This window comes from Crotalus tigris, unplaced genomic scaffold (assembly GCF_016545835.1).
Source record: "Crotalus tigris isolate CLP2741 ecotype Arizona unplaced genomic scaffold, ASM1654583v1 scf7180000017771.5222438, whole genome shotgun sequence".
Lineage (NCBI taxonomy): Eukaryota > Metazoa > Chordata > Lepidosauria > Squamata > Viperidae > Crotalus > Crotalus tigris.
The window spans coordinates 1,723,181-1,742,742 of record NW_024096622.1 but is presented as its reverse complement, the minus strand read 5'-3'; the positions used below and the strand labels follow the sequence as shown (position 1 = coordinate 1,742,742).

Genomic DNA, 19,562 nt, shown 5'->3' with positions numbered 1-19,562 from the left:
TTTCTTTAACTATGAAGTGGGATAGGGATTGCTCTGGATCACCATCTCTGTCTGGAGGGGGGGGGGACAAAGAGATGATACAGGTGGGAGGAATGTTTCCCAAATATAAAATACATGAACCACTAAGCAGCAAACTAATTGGGACAATGCTTAAAAATGCTTTATCCTGAACAAGTCCCCATTGGAATGAATACATGTCTTAGGGTGATACCAAATAGTCTCCATCAAGGAGTCAGGAATTTGCTTGAAGAGCCAGAAGCTTGGATTCAAGATTAGTTTGAGCCAATGGCTAACGTGCTATTTGGCCACAAGTTTTAATTAGAATCATTCCAGCCTCATCCAAAGGTCTGAGTTAGGCACACAACCAGGAACCAGAAATAAGTCCCTTAAGAAAGTTGATTGACCAGCTTCTGATGGTTGATTTCCCCCAGGAGTTCACTTTATGTGTGATACTGTAACCCAACTATTGAGTTACATCGCTATTTGACATTTTTTTTTATTTTGCTTTTTGAAAAAAAAAAAGAAGAAAAAAGTAAAAATTGGAAAGGATGTAAAAATTCTTTGGGTTATCTCTTCTGCCCACAAAGACCGGAGTCTGTGATATCTTGACAAATCCCAAGTATTGAGAGAAAACCTGCAAGATTTAATGATCATTGAAATACATCAACAATCCTGTTAATTTCAACCTAAATTGTAGAAAGAAGAGGACAATTCCAAAATACAGACAATAGTATTTTTCAATGTTCTCCAACAAAAAGATGATTGTGGCCATCTCTAAATGTCAGTTTGCATTTAAGGAAATGCTGAGTAGCCTTTTCAAAAGCTAGATTTCATGTTTTGCCATCAAATATATTATGCTTTAGATTTCAAAAGATTCTAATTTTTTGCAAAGTAAAAACAATACAAATTAATAGAAAAAAGGAAGTTAGGAAAAGTAAACAGAAACTGATAAGCAAATAGGAAAGAAACTAAAGAAAAAAATGAGAAATAAAAAAATGAATAAGCTAACAAAGCTTTTAGATTTTAATGTAGAAAATCATAAAGAAAAGAGCCAAGTGAAGTCTGAATCATTTTTAAACTTTTCTTTGATAGAATACTTCACTATTAGCAGCTCAAATAGTACCACTTCTTTGCAATGCTATATTTCAGTTGTTTAAAGATTATTTAAACAACTTATTATTATTTTATGAGCTGGGCCAATGAAGTCAAACGGCCTTATAATTCAAGGGTGTGCCTTACAGGCATATCCTTTAAAGTTTAATCTTTTATTAGTGTACTGTAGTTGTTTATTTGGGATGGCTATGTTTGCTTAATGTCTATGGAGATTATCAGCCATCCAGGTCATAGCTGTTTCAAAGGTACTTTTTCAAGATCTTATTTCAGCAGTCCATCTGCATTTGAAAGACAAAGATCACTCTTTTGAAGATAGCAAAGTCTACCTTCTGGATAAAAAGGACTACTGGTTTCAGAGGTGGGGTAAAAGAGTCCATTTATGTTAACGTTGAGCAGTCCTCTCTCCACAGAGAGGAAGGGATAAGACACCATCTATCTCTCTGCAATGCAGTCCTTTCAGCAGTTCCAAGATCGCTCCAGCCACATTTCCACTTTGATACAGGTGACCCTGAGGGCACAGATAAACCCCCAAGTTGCTTCAAGAGTTCTCAGGGAGAGTGCTAATGACCAGATGACTGCAAAAAACTATGATGCTTCCACCCCCACCCCCACCCTGTCAAAACTAATCCTTCCATTTCTCCCCCCCCCCCATCCTGCCGGAATCAACAAAGCTTCTTGGATGAGAAGCAAAAGGTTTCTTAAGAAAAAACAGTCCAGTTGCCTTTTGAAAAAGCACCTTTGAGATAGTGTAGATTCTGTGTATATATATTTTTAAATGAAAAGCAGGCGATAGATATATAACATTTACCATCTGAAGACAAAATTCTATTAGAATTATACCATTATTTCACGCTGCCATGTTTCTTTTGTCCAGGCATCACAAATTGGTCTTTCAATTTCTATTCTTTCTGCATTTTAAGTATAATATGGTTCATCTGCTACTGTCCTTCACTTACTTTTTGCTAAATTTCTTTCATCATCATTTTCTCTGAAAATGTTTTACTTCTCATCCAATAATTTTCAGTTTTAAGAACTATTTTCTACAACTTATACCCTCCCCCCCTCTCTCAAGTAGTATAGTTCTCAGAAAGGTTTGTTGTTTTTCAAGGAATTTGGGTGGGGAGAGAAGTCCTATGCAAGTAAAATAGGGAAAATGACAATGAACAAAAATGTATCCTCCCCAGTATACAAGTAGTGGAACAGGGCAATAGAAATCTTATTTTATGGGACTAAAGGAAATGATAAAAATATCTATTCTTCCATTTTTTCTCTCTAGGGGAAAAGCTTAGTGACTCATACACTTTAGCTGAACTCAGTGCAGTTATTCTGCAAATAATTGGCCAATCATAGAATTAAAATAGAGCCATTAGTAATAAATACTTGGAGAAGAAAACAATTCTGCAAAGATAACTGGCCTCACTTGCAGTTGTTAAGAAGTCCTTTTAGCAAGTATTACCCGTTTTCAGCAGGGCATAATTGGTTGTGCAAAATTACAGAGGAAAAGATGCGTGGCTAAAGGTGGCCTTCACTGGCTGTGCCTGTACCATGTATTATCCTAATTTTGTTATGCTCTATGTAGCCTGCCTTAGCATGGCACGGCATGGCTGGCAAAGCTCTTGGAGTAGGGGCTTGGAGAATAATTTAGTTAAGAGTATGGGAAGGAGGCAGTGACATCCAGATACTCCAACTGACAAACACAGTTCTCACCACAAAGGGAGGAGAAGGTAAGGACACCTGAGATGGCAGGCGAATGGCTATGAAGGGACTGGTATGTAGAGGAAGACTTGATGGTGATCCTAGGCTCTAATCCAGTATGGGGATAATGTCATTTTACTAGTTCAGTAAATGAGGGAGTATAGTCTCAAGATTATTTAAAAAAAAAAAAAAACAATAGGTTGGTAAATATGGTTCTACTAATTGGCCCCTACTAATTGGCCTCTTCAACAAGAAGCTTAAAATAGAACTTTTCAACTCGCTCTTTTAAATTTTTTTATATTTTAATGTATTTTGCTTGGGGTGTATTTTTTGTAAACTCTGCAGAGCCAATGAAATTGGAAAGTGAAGACATTTGTTGATGTAACAGCTTAGTCTATGTAATATTTCTCAAAGATTTTTCTCATTCTCAATAGAATTTGGATTTTTCACAGTAGAGGGTGCTGAAGAGCACTTTAGAAATTTCAGTTATAATACAGTAGAAATAGCTGCATCTTGTTATCCAGTTATAAAATCGTGAACTTGGCTATAAATCTATGTTCCATTTACGTCCATCTACAGTCTATCTTAATATTTAACCACTGATCTCTACTTTGAAAAAAGTATTTTTAATATGTCTTATTTCTCAGACATATAACCTGGAAAATTTATAAAGCAAGCATAGGCATCCATAAGGGGGGAATGGGTGAAAAATCACAAATTGTGCTTTGCGATACAAACTATGTGGCTTATGCACTCGGGGCTGGCATCAGGACTCATATAGGAAGGGCCAGGGTTTGCAGTGTGATATCACAAGGACCTTGTGCATTGATCCAGAACACAATTGATCATGAATTAAGCAGGTTCCTATTACGCTAGGTAGATTAATCAGATCATCTGGACAAGAATACTTAGCAACAGTGCAGATAATTATCATTATTCATAATAATTCTGTCATGCAGATGGCCTTGAGAAGAAATATTCAGAAACTTAACAAAAAACAAAAAGGGCAAAGCATTCCTTAAATCCTGGAAATAGAGAAAAATATTAGGAAGAGACTTGAACTGGTTCCTTCGATTCACTGCGATATAAGAAAAAAAGGAGGAAAATCTCAATCAGATTTGCAAGATTCTATCTCAATAAAGTTTAGTTCTAGTGTGCTTGAGGAATCTGTTTCCTGATCTGGATTACCTCAAAGGGCTGACAGTCTCCCATCTCTCTTTTGCTATTTTCCATTCCTTTCCCTCTCTTCCCCAACTCTGTTTATATGTAATGTTCTGGCCCATATAGCTCTATGGCCCATATAGCTCTATGGCCCAGCTCTATGTTGGAAGGTCTGGCAGTTATTGGGTTAAATGCTAGGTATGTGGATGGGTCAGTGGGAGGAGTTCCAAAGGTCTTGGGGAGACTTCCTGGACACAAGCCACATGGGAATCTCTTTGTCTGTAAGAAGCATGGGCCATGGAAGGTCTCCCTATAAGATGGTATAAAGAGCAAAATCTTACCTAAGGAAAGGATCTGAAAGATGAACAAACATGTATTCCCAGCAGCACCAATCTCAACGTGAATGCAAGTAATCTTTCTCATTAAAATATATTTGTTTGTTATAAGATCGTTTCTTTTGAGTTAACTATCTGACTGGATTTGAAATATAACACTTTTGAATTTGGGTCAGTATATGTAATATGCCTTTCTCAGAACTATACCCCATCCACCTGGTAAATGAATGAATTACATCTATGAAAGCTTCTGTGACAAATTAAATATTGCAGCAGAAGTTTCTGAAGGTTTTGCCATACAAGATTAATGTAGTCGGTTTACTATAACTGTTACCAAGGCGTGGATTCCTGTTCAGTTTTTCAATTGACATCTGCTTACTCCAGCCAGGTTAATGACTTTAATGACGTCTGTTCAAAGATACCTATCCTCAATTTTTGGAATGCTAAAAAAAACCCAATCTCCTTTTCATTCAAGATTAATTCCTTCTAACTCTATCCACACACAGCTGTCCACACCCTTTATCTATTATCTCCGGTTTCTTCTGCCCTTGGTTGGGTCATCCTACACTACAGCCTCCCTCTTTTGCTGTTCTCCTTAGCCTTCTTACCCTTTCTAGGCTAACCCCAGCACCTCCCCCCCCCAAGTGAGACTCTGGTTTTCCACTTTCTATTTCTATCTGTTTGGATATTCCCAAGTCAACCCTATCTCCTTCTTTCCTCACCCATCAGGAAATGGAGAACACTTCTGAGATATGTGGATTCCATAGCTGTAAATGAAAGAATATCCCTAGATAAATGTTCGATTATCCATGCAACATTTGGAATGCATCTGTACATTCCATTGCAACTGATTATTCTAAGAAGCAGAATGAATTGATAATAGCAAAAGCACTTAGACTTATATATCACTTCACAGTGCTTCACAGCCCTCTCTAAGCAGTTTACAGAGTCAGTGTATTGCCCCCAACAGTCTGGGTCCTCATTTTACTGACCTTGGAAGGATGGAAGGCCGGGTCAACCTTGAGCTGATGAGAATCGAACTCTGGCAGTCATCAGAATTAGCCTGCAATATTGCATTGTAACCACTGCGCCACCACGGTTCAGCATGATGGCAGAAATGGACTCGTTCTTTTCTTGTCCTGCTTTCTTTTGGATGGGACTTTTGAGATTGTAAGCCTGAGGAAGGGAGACTGCCTCATTTCTTATGGATCTTATATCAATAACTGTGGGAATCTTTTTGACTAAAGATGAGGAAGAGAGAAGGAAAGTAGACTAATATCATTCAATAAGGCCATGTAATCAAATTAATTGATTAAATGTCTTTAATTTTTCTTTGTAAATCATTTTGTTAACAGATATGTTTATTAACAACTTAAAATACAATATAGCCTTAAAACAGTTATACAAAATAGATTCTGAAACATATACTGAAAGCAGAGGCAAGCAAAAAAAAAAAGCGTAACATGAATGTTATTTAAGTAGAAACATATCTTTTGGGAATAGAAATATTGGAATCTTTCCTCTACATAAATGAGATAACTTTTCCATCCAGGCTGTTAGCCCAGCTTCATACTTTTCCATTGAGATATATATCTGATTACTTATTTTTGGTTTCTGGACCATCTCAGAAAGATAAATTTTATTAAGTATTGTAATACAAATGTCTGTCCTACATAGGCAGGCAACATAAGATCCTATACAGGAGATTTGGACTGCTGCTGCAACAATTCCAGAACTTGAACAATGAGGCAGTGCTATCCATGATATTCATATATATTTAACATTTCCTTGGAAATTTAGGGTGAATTGAAGTCCCTGCAGGGCGGAACTTTCTCTCTCTTTGCTTAGAAACTAAGCCTTAGATCTTTTGCAAGTAGATTCTCAAACAGCATAATTACTTTGGAATGATGATTCAGTATTGGCCTGGGGGCCTCTTGTACCACTAAAAAGTTCAGAGAAGTGTTATCTATTCCAATAGCTCAGTGTCTCTCAATTTTAGCAACTTTAAGATGGCGGGACTTCAACTCCCAGAATTCTCAAGTAGAGCACCTTACAGAAATCCAAATGGGAAAGCACAAAGACATGAGTCACTAGAAGGGTAAGCATACCTTTCACCACTACATTAAAGCAATAAGGCTAGAAGCTGCTTTGGCAAAAATGCTCCTGTCTCTGCCCCCTATGAAGAAGCAGCTTGCTCAGAATCTCTCCTGAATGGTGAAAACTGAACCTACAGTCCATGATATCTCTGCTCAATTCATATGGACTCTGAAACTGCTAGAGACCCCACATTCTGATCTTTTGGTACCATTCTCCTGATTTGCTACCTCAGTTTCTGCTACACAGTCTTTTCTCAGTCTTCCTCATCACTATCCTACTTTATTTTTAAAAAATACATGGGTGACAGTGCACTCCAGGTAGCGAAGCTGCAAGTTTCTGCACTTAATAAGGAGAGTCTAAGTCTATATAGGGCCCTACATGAAAGATTCATGCAACCACATCTGTCTTAATGTTTTTTGGGGGAGCAATTAATTTCTCCTTTGGAGTCTCCATTCTTCTTCAGCTCTTCTCAGTTGGTCTGCTTCTTGCAATGCTCTTCTGGCTGAACATACAGATGCTCTGTTATTACGGTTCCTAGTATGGCATTTTGGAGAAGCCTGTAGTGCTTGTATGTCAGATTATTAGCCAACATTTTGATGGCAATGTGGTCATGCCAAAAAAGCAATTATTTCTCTTCTGTTCCCTTAATTTTTCTTCTTTTTCACTTTTGCCCTCTCTCTTTCTCTCTCACCATCCTTTATCTTTTCCTTTTTTCACCATTTTTTTGATTGGACTGATTAATTTTCCCAAGACTAATATATTTTTAAATCTGACCCAGTTAATTAGTTTTGTATCTTTGGCATTATTCATTCTTTTTAATTGATAGGTATTAAAGCACTTGAAGAATCATGAAAACTTGAAAACAGCAAAACGTTTTACAAAAAATGCACAAACAGATCAATTTTCCTTATTCCTCCTTTGACAAATTGGGGCATTTACAGAAGATGAAGTGTATTGGAGCAAAGGAGAAGTGGCTACTCTCCTCAACTGTGTTGTTGTTGTCTTCGTTGTCCTTGTCCCCCTCAAAAAATAGTAAGATCTATCGCACTGATGTACCCGTCCAAACAGGCAAGCCAAGTGGTGAAGAATAGGCTCTGGCCAAACCCTGGAGGCCAAGGACCAAATAGCTGCATCCTTTCTGCAACACTCTGCCCACATTCTGAAAGTAGTGAAAGAACATTATTAGCATGAGGAAACAATCCCCCCAAAATGAGTACAGTTTAACAAATATTCCTACAGCCCAAAGATGCCAGTTCAGCTCAGTTGGCACAATTCTCTCAGATTCCTAGAATATCCACTGCTTGGGAAGAGCAGGGTTAGGTCAACACTTAGCCAAGATGTTCATTGAGTCAACTTGATTCTATCAGTGTCTCTTAGGCCAACATAGCTAACATCAGGATAAAATAATAGGGGTTATAGCTTGAGCTACTTTCATGCTGATTTGTTCAAAATGTGACTTTAAATGCCTGAGCCATTGTTTATTATTGTGATGAAGCTTCATTGTTATGCAATTATTTTCTTTAAAAATCTTAAATATTTTTCTTTTCTTATTCTTTGCCTCCTTTTCAATTCAAATGGTTTCAAAGCAAATTACCAATAATGTAAATCAAACAGTAAATCAACAAAATCATAAAAAAGGGTAAAGAAAGACAGATGAAAAAAACTCATAGAGGAATAAATGCCAATTTCCATCAGATTCCCCAGAAAATTTCAGTGCAAAAAAATAGGCAGGATGTTCTAGGACTAAATTTCATCAGTGAATATTGTGGTGTTTTTCATTGTGAGATGGTGTGGAAGGCAATGAATGGATTTTTATCATAGCCAATAGCAGCCATAGGATCCTGGTGCTTTTGTTAGAATGATGAAATAGTATTACATTGTAAACTCTGGTCATGCGTGCAATATTGGGACTCTGTGGAAAAGTGGTGAGGCTTGCTGTGAGGCTTTCATTAGTTTGACCTTTTCTTTTGCCTCCCTTAACCCCACTGATCAGAAGAGGAGCTGGAAGGGGGGAAAGCAACAACATAAAGTTGTTTAATATATACATCCAGATGCCACACACACACAAAGTATTGATTTCCCATTCTAAAATATCAAATTGCTATATTAATACAGCTGGAGGGAGGGGGGATGAGGACTTTTCTCTCCCCATTCCAATCAGGACAATCAGTACCAATTTGCAGGATGGCTAGATTAGAACCTAAAACAGATCAAAATGATCTTTCCTTTTCCTTCTAAAACTTTTCAAAGAGGAACTGTTAAACATTTGGTCACTCATCTACTTTTAATCTATGCAAATGTAAGCTATTATTTTATTGTACCTTTAAGGGAATGATTTCCTTAAAAGAGACAGGTAAATAGGAGAATCAACAGATACAAGAGGCAAAATTAACCTCCAGCCAAGGAAGGAGCCTCCCCTGATTTTGTTTCTGCTTAGTATTGCTGCTGTTGGGCTGTTACAGCAAGGAAGGACCCATGACAAGTGCCAAGAAAGGAAAATCCACATCCCCTGCCTCCTTTGGTTCTAGTCTCTGAGTAAAAGAGTGGATAGGGCTCAGGATCAGAGGGCAAGCATTGGTGATAGGATAACATGGAGTTAATGTTAGGATACATCTTCTTCTGAAATTTGCAAAAGCATATTTATCATATTTAACTTGGTTGACACCATTTCTCAGTTTTGACAGAACACTGAACTATAAATTTATTTATTTATTTATTAATGGGACTTATATACCGCTTTAAGTGCGAGCACTCTCTAAGCGGTGTACACCAGTAAGCAATGTATATATATATATATATATATATATATATATATATATATATATATATATATATATATATATATATATATATATATATATATATATATTTACATTGCCCCCAACAATCTGGGTCCTCATTTTACCTACCCCGGAAGGATGGAAGGCTGAGTCAACCTTGAGCCGATGAGATTTGAACCGCTGACCTGCTGAAGATAGTCAGCTAAAGTGGCCTGCAGTACTGCACCCTAACTGCTGCGCCACCTCGGCTCTTGCAATCAATAACAACAGGTTGGGTTTTTCCTATAACACTAGGCTACATAAAAACTGGTTGTTCCATTTGGGATGTGAATACTGCCATAGTGAGATTCTTTTTTTCTGCATTATCTAGAGAATACACGTAACAGTGCATCATTCATATAGTATCTGGCTTTCTTTAGGAAGGCAGTGTTAAGAAAATCAGAGTACACACCAACAGAGCAAAAGGCAGTGGCACTTTCTCTTTTTTTTAATTTCTGCAATTGGGAGATTCATAACACAAAAATTTGTGTTGCCTTGTTATAGTGCTAGTCCTTTTACAGCATTTTGACCGAAGCTTTCTATATATTTCTTGTACACAGACAAGCCTTAAGGCCAACAATACAAAAGAGAGGGTGTCTATTCTGGACCGTATAGGTCTATGTAACCCGTGTCATAAAACAATAGTACAGGAAATGTCCTGATAGGATTTAGTGATCAGGAAATTGAGATATTAGCAACAATCAAGACATCCCCTGTACTCATGGGGTTACAGGCACTTAACAATCCTTGCAATGCTTAAATAGCAAGGATTCCAAGAAAGCATGTTTGTGGTCATGTAAAGGCCTGCCTGAGTTCTATCTTACTCTGTTATATAAAAGTGGAATGACCCAGGAATGTTAAGAATGTATGAGAAAAACGGGGAGGGAAATCTAACGCTAAGGGAACAAGAAGGAAGAAAAATATTGAGGTAGGTTTATCCTTTTTAAAAAATCTAAGATAGTCGTGGGTCAACATAACACTATCAGTATTGCAGCAATGATAGAAAAAAGGGGAAATAAAAAGATGGTATCCTTTTTAACACCATAGTAACATAATAGGTGGCAAGATGACAGGATGTACATCATATAAAGGGTGTGATATATAAGATATAAAAGAAACAAAAGTATAAAATTTCAACAACAACACAAAACCACCAACTAGTTAGGCAAAGCTGCCATTGTTAATTTTTTAAAAGAAATAACCTTAACATGTAGATTTTGATTCCTATCAGCTAAGCCAATAGCAAGGGATTATAGGAGCCCTAATTCAGAAGGCCCAAAAGACGTTGCCTGGACCTGCCTGGATCTTTCTTTTAAAATAAGGTGGATAGGAAAATATACAAGATCTGAAACATTCACAAAACATCCCACTTCCTTCAATATAATCATCTTATGATACATCAGATGGCTTTCAGCTGATGGAACAAAGAGCACAATGGAGAAATCCAGGAGATATTTGAAAGAAAAATCCATGGAATCCAAGCCGTTGCCTTTAGCCTAAAAGATACAAGATCAAATAGCCTGGTGGGCAGGTTGAAGAAAGAGGCCACAAGCAATTGCAAGCTCCACATGAAAATTCTCCTTTACTGTGACTTAGATACAAGAATTGCATCTCTGTTACAAGAATGTATACAGGAAACTTGATTACAGGTAATATAAATGATTTCTGTGAATGAATTTGCTGGATAAGATCCAGTTATAGAACAAACCTAGAACTAAATTTCCTGACAGTGAGAACAATTAAACAGTGGAATGGGCTGCCTTCAAAAGTTGTGGGTGCTCCATCACTGGAGACAGAATAGAATAGAGCTGGAAGGGATCCTGGGGGTCTTCTAGTCCAGCCCCCTGTTCAAGCAGGAGAATGTACACCATCTCGGACAGGTGATTGTCTAGTCTTTTCTTAAAAATCTCCAATAATGGAGCACCCAAGATTTCTGGGAGTAAGCTGTTCCACTGATTGATTGTCCTCACTGTCAGGAAGTTTTCCTTAATTCCAGGTTGCTTCTCTCTTTGATCAGTTTCCAACCATTGTTTCTCGTCCTTCCCTCTGGTGCTCTGATGAACAACCTGGCCCCCTCTGCCTTGTGGCATCCCTCAGATACTAGAATACTGCTATCATGTCTCCCCTATTTCTTCTTTTCTTTAGACTAGCCAAACCCAAGTCCCGTAGCTGTTCTTCATATGTTTCAGCCTCTAGGCCTTTGATCATCTTAGTTGCTCTTTTTTGAATTTTTTCCAAACTCTCAACATCTTTTTTGTGATATAGTAACCAAAATTGGCTGTATTAGTCCAGGTGTGGTCTTACTAGGGCTTTATAAAGTGGTACTAGTACTTTGTGTGATTTTGATTCTATGCCTCTGTTTATACAACCCAGGATTGTATTAGCTTTTTTGGTTGCTGCTATACACTGCTGGTTCATAGTCAAGTGATCGTCCACTAGGATTCCAAGGTCCCTCTCACAGTTATTGTTAAGCCAGGTCTCACTCAATCTGTATTTGTGCCTTTGGTTTTTCCTACCTAAGTGTAAGACTTTGCTTTTCTCCACATTGAAACTCATTTTGTTGGAGATTGGACAGCCATTTTTTCAGAATGGTACAAGGTCTGCTGCTTGTGCAGGAGGTAAGACTAGAAGACAGGTTCCTTCCAACTCCACTATTCTATTCAACACTCCCATTATTGTTCAAACTGAGATAGCAATATTGTGAATATTTTGCAATACGCAGAGATTATTGAAAATCTCATGGTTAGGTGCCAATTGTAGGCCCCAACAGAAAAGACACAACTTTTCTCTGATATTGCTGTAATTAATAAAGCTAGGAATAAGAAATAGGTATTCAAGGGGAACGCTAGGGAGTAACATTCAATTCCCACATGACCCTGTACTGAGAATGAATTCTGAACTAAATATATTTCTTGCTCTAGATTCTGATTGATGGATTGCAATCCAGAAATTTGCCTGCCTCTGGATTAGAGTACTGTATGCAAATATCTCCATATCTCTTTAAAATTGGAATCCCATTTGCACACTATAGGAGTCAGGGGAATCTAAACACGCTGTGCAGAACTCTAAACAGTACACATAACTTAATTAATCCAAGGGGAGATAAAATTTAATCACAGACAACAATCTTTTAGGAGCTAACTCCATCTCCAGATTAATTAATCTTCTTGAATTGTGTGAATACTTCTTGAGAATTAGTTAACATTCCTCAATTCCAACACAATATACTAGTGTTTCTTAAACTTTTTTCTCTCAGGAATCTTTTTCACTTTTAAAAATGATGGAGGACCAAAAGAATTTTTGTTTGTATGAGTTATATTTATGGTTATTCACTGTATCTAAAGTGATGCATTCACTGTTGCTACCTCTTCTCATGATTATTTGATGGAATTTTAATATTATTTTATTGTTCAACATAAGCTGGCAAATAATTTTGATTTGGCAGACCCCTAATAGGAACTTACAGAACTCCACAGGGTCTTAGGATCATACTTTATGAAACACAGTCCTAGATAAATTCTAGAAACCCTTCTTCCTTGATAATTTTCATTCCACACAACAGGTAAAAAGGGGAAGCAATGGTTGAGGGTATTTGTCCTCTCCAAACAGAAAGATTAAAAGAGCAGGAACTTGAGTAGCAAATGTGTCAGTTGTCCAGCATCTTATCAATAACTTGGAGGATTTAAAATAATGGTTGTGATATGGCAGATCAAGCTGTCTACGATCCACACTACTGGTAAACAAAGGTGAATCTGTTGAATGGAGAAAGAGATGGTTGGGTTTTCTCCATTATACAAACTCAACTATGGTAAACTGTCTTTCAAGGGATACTGAATTGTAGCCAGATATATCCTCCAAATGGTTCAACTTGTCACTATCTTTTCTTCTGTTCAAAATAGAGGAATCTGAAGCCTGAAGAGTACATTGATCTATATAAAAGCTGATCACATGTAAGGCACAATTGCTACTTTCTCAAGGAAATGACTGAAGCTTCAGTTTTAGAAGCAATTGTGTGCCACAGGAAATGCTTGATCACAGCCCAAACAATGAAGCCCTGATCTCAGCAAGGAGCAAAGTCACGCTCTAAGAAATGGCTTTCTTTTGTGGTTACTTCCGTATGGAGTACAGCAAAAGTTTTGAAGCAGGACATGAATACCTTATCAAGAGCACGAGCATACAAAACCACAAAACCCAAACCATTTTTCTTGTGTGGTTACAATTGCTAAATCAGATGATCTGCATACAACAAGCCTACCATCTTCACTATGTGAGTCAAAATGCTGAATTCAGCTGATCACTACAATAGAGTGGGCAATCTCAGAGCTGCATGTATCCCCAGCTCCACTTATTTTGCAGCCCTCATGGCCTTCTGAAATCACAAACTCTGGCATGATTTTCAAACAGAAAACTATGGAATTCTGTAGTAGCTTAATATTGCTGAACAGCAAAGAAATACCCAAGAACATCTGCTTCCCTAAACCAAAATAAGAAAAATGTTGGTGAACTTTGGGTCACTTATTATTGCTTTGTCAACTGTACTCTCCAGAAAATGCTAATGAACCCCCCAATTATCAAAAAGTAACTTCTGTCCTTCACAAATTGCAATGGTCATGGACAACCCTGTATTTGTTATGAAAGCTTTCTCGCCTGGTGCTCTATAAACCTTCAAAATCTTGGCCATTGTAGCTGAAACAGGCTGAGCTGAATTGCTATTTGAAAGAGATCAAGTTGCACAAAGATGCCTTAAAGTTATTCTCTCATTGCTTCTTTTTATTTCATTGAATGATGATCAATGTGGGATTCCAGGTAGCATTGGAGCACAATTCATATCACTTCTTACCATTGGTTATGCTGACTAGACCTAAAGGACATTAGACTTCAACAACATTTACTGTATTACACATGGATCATCACTAGATCCAGATTCAAATTTCTAACTCCAGCCAAGAAGTTAAGTGAGTGATCTCAAGTCTTCATTATCTCTCAGCATACTTTGTAGATCCCAAGGCTTCAAAGGCTTGTAAGGAAAAACAAGACAGGAATAAACTGCCCCAGGTTCCTTGGATACGAGGAGCCACATGAATGGAAAAATTAAATAAACAGCAGGAATAAAATTTGAAATGGCTTCTCAAGCAGTAATAAGTTAATGCTGATGCATTCTCTAAGTTGCCATCTAGAAGCTGTTCTGAAAAAAAATGCCTGTTTTGCTGCTATTGTGGGAGGAACATGCACACTTTCTGCTAACTGAAGCACTGACAACATTAAGATGCCAAGAAAAAAGCAAGAGAAAGATAAAAGACATCTGCTGTCATATGGATTTGCTTAGAATCTTTTCCATACAGGAATGACACATCCCTCTATAGATCTCTAGGTAAACATCAACTTCACTTTCACACTGATCAAAATAGTTTCTTTTGAAGAGAAAAAAAATACCAGCCAACTCCCACGCTGTATATAACAAACTCTTTGTTTTTCAGAGATCATCCTCATTCTGTTGCAGGGCTCCACAGAGTACCTAAAACATCTCATATGCAGATTCAGATAAATAAAACTACATAACATATTTATTTAGACCTTAATTGTCTCTATACTGCAATACACTTTGTGTCGTTCACTGCAAAAAGAAAAGTTAGGTTCCCATGTCTTAGGAGCATACAGTCTAAATAGACATCTCTTCCATGGGTCTACTATCCTTACATTCTCTTGAAAGAATAATTTATTTTGTAATTCTTTATTCTATTTTCACTTATTTTACTTTTTTCTTCTGTTTTGCATGATTTTCCCTCCACTCATTTCTGATTCTTCCATAATCAGCATTCACTGAAGCATAATATGCATCAGCATCTGATGCATTTTTATTTCATATATGTCTACAACACCTTCTGATAATACTTTCATTCTTAATTAAATCTACATCTGTACATCTGTAACTCACACGCCAAATCTGAATTATAAAGGTTTAAATGCAGGAGTAAACAATTCCTTATTATAATATGTTTGGTTTTCATTTATTATGGCATAAATTTTCATGGGCTACAGTCCACTTTATTATATCGGTGGACACGTCTGAGGACTTTGTTTCTGTCTATCTCTGTATTGTGACTACAGTTGTCTGTATGTGTTGTGAATGCAGACTGCATGCCAGACATCAGGCTCATACTCACATCCCCAAGAGCAAAAAATAACTTTCTGTCAGGTACATTCTCAGGGCAGATCTGCACTTTATGCCTGGCCCATTAACAGTACTGTACAAGCCACTCACCCTTTCCTGCCTACAGGATTGGAGGAAGCTGTTCTCCTATTCCCGGCCTTTTGAACATGCATTCTGCAGGCACGTTTTGCAGCTTCAGTTCAAAACTGTTTTCCAACCTGACCTTTCTTAAGCTCCTCAGAGCAGATGGTAGCCAACACTTAGTCCTGTTCTAGTAGGAGCCCCAGCCATGATTGGCGGCAATGCTTGGTCACTGGTCACTGCCCTGGGCAGTCATTTCATCCTGGGCTGCCAGGCTGCTATGTCCTCTCTCAGTCAGCAGTCTGCGCCTTTTGATTTTATAATCTTCTAATTGATCCAGTAATGGCTTTAAGTCAATGAACAATCCTCAGTCCTAGAAGCTCATGCTCCTTTCAACTCTTACATCTCCTGGTGGCATTCTTTCCATTTGTGCCCAGGCTGAGTGGAGCCAGCTTCTTTTGCTTTCCTCCCTCTGCTCATAGGACTGCCAAACGTTCCTTCTCTTTATGTTTCAAATAATGTTGCTATTTAATTTCTCTAAATCTGGGTTACAAATTTGTGCTTTCCACAAAGTTTCCATGGACCCACAAGAATGTGGGAGCAAACAACACCAACATTTTCCTCATTATTGTATCATTTAAAGCTGCAATATAAATATAATATATTGGGGGGGGGGAAGGAGGCCACATAAGTGTCAAAAGAAATAATTTGGGAAGTGGGGATTGATGGCATCTATGTAGGCAAACAACTGGGAAAGCAAATGCAAGGCATAGGAAATAATGGAAAGAAAAGCAGCCACAGATAGATACAGTGACATCTGCCTTTCCTTCCTGGGTGGAAGGGTAAGAAGCAGGAAATGATCAGCCAGGTCTGAAAAAGTAACTTTATACCACTCCTTGCATTTATGACCATCAAAACATCTTCATAGTTACGTGATTGCCATTTGTGCACTTCACAACTGATTTCCAACAAGCAGAATCAATGGAAAGCTGGCAATAAAATTGCAAGTCCTGGTCATGTGATATCTTGCTTAATGATCTCTGGTGGCTCGATTAATGATCAAGTGGAAAGTGATGTCATCAGTTGCAATCACTTGAGGTTTCACTTGGCAACTGCATCACTTAGCAATTGAGTTGCTGGCCCCAGTTACGGTCATTAAGCGAGGACTACCTATACTCACCATTAAGGTGAGTGAAGCAATGTCCATCAACAGGAGACTCTAAGGGGCAGCAACAAGGCGTGGGAGAAGAAAGCAAAGTTCTATATAGTGGCCTTCACAGGACTTGGTTCACTGACTCAAGGAAGGTGTAGTTATGATGAGAAGACCATAACAATGTCAAGAATTTCTAAATTCCAGAGTCCCAATGCAGTAAATAGGACTGAGGATTTAGCCAACCTCCTCTCCTTGTTTCTGAAATAGAAATTATATCCTAGAGTGGCCTTAAAAACTTTTCTAAAAACTCAGCCATCATTTCCCTTGTTACCATCCTGCAAATACACAAGGCAGGAGAGGAGAAAGTGGGGTAAGCCTTCCTCCATGTTGGTACTGATCCAAATTTAACCATCACCATTTTGTTTTTGCATGTGCCAAAAATAGGAAAGAACTGACTCAAGACATGATAACTGCAATCCAAGCCATCCAGTGACCACTCTTTCCTACAGAGATTTTTAAAATGTTAATTATCCATTATATACATTGCAGATCTGCCAGGAGTATGTAAGTAAGTTTGCCCTTGGGAAGAGGCTGGCTCAGTGGCATTACAAGATGACCAGCTTAATGTGTGGAAGGTGCTGCCAGTTAACAATCCTGAAAGGGAAAAAAAAATACATTTCAGCATCCACTGAGTTTTCAAAAGCTGTTAAACTTCACAGTCTTTTCCTTCACAAAGTAACAACAAAAGGAAGGAAATCTGTCTTTCACTTGAACTCTCCTTGGCGCTTGGAAAGTGAACAGAAATTCCGACCTGTCACATCTTCCTTCCTCAGAACAAACACACACACAGAAGCACACACACACACAGAGTCCACTTCCTCAGAAGGCTTCTTTCAAAGGGCAGCCAGTCCAAGACCATGTCAGTCGCTCATTCACTTCGGCTCTGCAAAGATGAGGAGGGAGCTTGTTGGTCAGGACTGTAGTCCCGGCCATTTGGTGACCACTCTTTGGATAATTAAGGGGCAGGATCCCAATTCTGCTTTGGCTCCAGTGGTTCTCGGAAAAGAAAGTTGTCCTCAAAATCCTTGCATTCCGTGAAAGAGGAAAGTAACTAGTCCCTGAATTCAATTTCACCTTTAAACTCTGATAACAAAAAGGGGAGGACCTGTCCCTAAACCAACTCCTGTAAGCACTACAAATCCTGCAAAGTTTTGTGAGTTATTTGTCCCTTTTTCTCTTCAATGTGCTCGACCACAGCCTGGATTGGGGCAGTACGTCAAAGATTCTCAGTCATCCAAGTAGAGTTGTCTGGAAGTTGAGTCATGGCAACTGGGCTTCTTTTGGTGTTGGTTCGAAATGTTTTGCTGCTTATTTAGCAATTTATATAAGCAGATAAGGAGAGAAATGTTTGGAACCCACAAACACCAACACAAAAGAAACGAAATGTTTGGAACTCACAAACACGCACACAAAAGAAGCCCAATTGCCATGACTCAACTTCCAGATTCTGTCAGATGACATAACAGCAATGTTCCAATATCTCAGGTGCTGCCACAAAGAAGAGGGAGTCAAGCTATTCTCCAAAGCACCTGAGGGCAGGACAAGAAGCAATGGATGGGAACTAATCAAAGAGAGAAGCAACCTAGAACTAAGAAGAAATTTCCTGACAGAAATTTGGACTTGCCACCAGAAGTTGAGGGTGTTCCAATACTGGAAGTTTTTAAGAAGAGATTGGACAACCATTTCCTGCCTGAGCAGGTTAGACTAGATGATCTCCAAGGTCCCTTCCAACTCTATTATTCTGTTCTGTTTTGTTCAGCCGCTTCAGCGGGGAGGACAAACGAGGAGGCTCCCCGAACACCCGAAGTCCCGCATGTTCAGTCTTACCTTGCCGTATTTCTTAAGTCTCCTCTTGCGCGCCTTACTTGCGCGCTCCGTTTTCCGTGGCGGCGGCTGCTCGCCGTCCCAAGCGAGAGGCTGGTACTTGTCCGGGAGGGCGGCAAACGCCACTGTTTTGGAGGCGCAGCCAACCTCTTCTTCAGGGTGGTCCTCGGGAGACTTCGGGGCCTCTACTTCCCGCTGTTCCTCCCGCTCGAGGATGGAGACCTTGTCCTCCGCGGGGCTGCGCCGCCGGCGGAATTTGGCCCTTAGAGCGCCCGCCGTGGGCATCGCGCCGCCGGCGAAAGGCAGGGACGCTTTCGAAATCTTCCCTCCGTGCCCCCCTCGCGTCCCCCCGAAACAGGCCGCTGAATTTCCCTTCGCAGCTGAGCCCGACAACAGGTGGAGCTCCAGGAGACAGGCGAGAGCGAACCTTTGTCGGGTCCCACCGCACGAGACGGGGAGTGGCGGGTGAGGGAGCGCCCTTCCTTACTCTGGGCAGGGATTTTGCAGCGCCTCTCCAGAGTTCAACGTCCAGCCACGCGTTGCATTGTTGACACTGCCAGGCAGCGCAGCCTTGGACGCTCCTCCGGGCTTCCAGCGCCTGACCTTGCGCAGGAATCCAGCGCTGGGACTTTTATGATCAGGCCAGGAAGGAAAAGCCGGGTCTTTTTTTTTTTTTTTTTTAAAAAAAAGGCAGAATGTCCGTTAGCTGAAACTTTTTTCATCGGATACTAAAGGGATTTGCTTTGGAGTAGGAAGAGTTGTGGTTCCAGTTGCCCTACTACTCCCCCCCCCCGTTGTTTTTAAACCTTTTACTATGTAATCTGGTTTCAACTTTGTAATAGTAAAACTAGAATTAACAAGATTAGGTAATTAAAAGTTAAGAAACCACTTTACTTATCTGTAGTTATATAAAGGCCCACTTGAAAATAAAGAAGCCAGCTTCTCCGTGCAGTTCAGAAACAAGAGAAGTGAAGTTCTTATGTCTGATATACCTTCCCAGGTGATCATGAAAACCCCAAATCTCATCAAAACAAAATAAATAATAATTATTATTTAAAATATGAAGAACCTCA

The 19,562-nt window shown here is 39.0% G+C and overlaps 1 protein-coding gene across 1 annotated transcript; it reads right to left on the bottom strand.

The window, feature by feature from the left end:
- Nucleotides 1-5,611: 5,611 nt before the first annotated feature.
- CUNH1orf115 (chromosome unknown C1orf115 homolog) lies at nt 5,612-19,099 on the bottom strand. Its single transcript, XM_039341632.1, has 2 exons — nt 18,493-19,099; nt 5,612-7,560 (listed from the first exon to the last, which is right to left on the bottom strand). The coding sequence occupies exons 1-2, from the start codon at nt 18,772-18,774 to the stop codon at nt 7,441-7,443; spliced, it is 402 nt and encodes a 133-aa protein (XP_039197566.1). The 5' UTR covers nt 18,775-19,099; the 3' UTR covers nt 5,612-7,440.
- Nucleotides 19,100-19,562: the final 463 nt, after the last annotated feature.

Coding starts and splice junctions, on each gene's coding strand:
- CUNH1orf115 (XM_039341632.1), bottom strand. CDS start 18,774: ATGCCCACGGCGGGCGCTCTAAGGGCCAAATTCCGCCGGCGGCGCAGC. Junction 7,561..18,492: donor GACTTAAGAAATACGGCAAG/GTAAGACTGAAC, acceptor CACTACTTTCAG/AATGTGGGCAGAGTGTTGCA.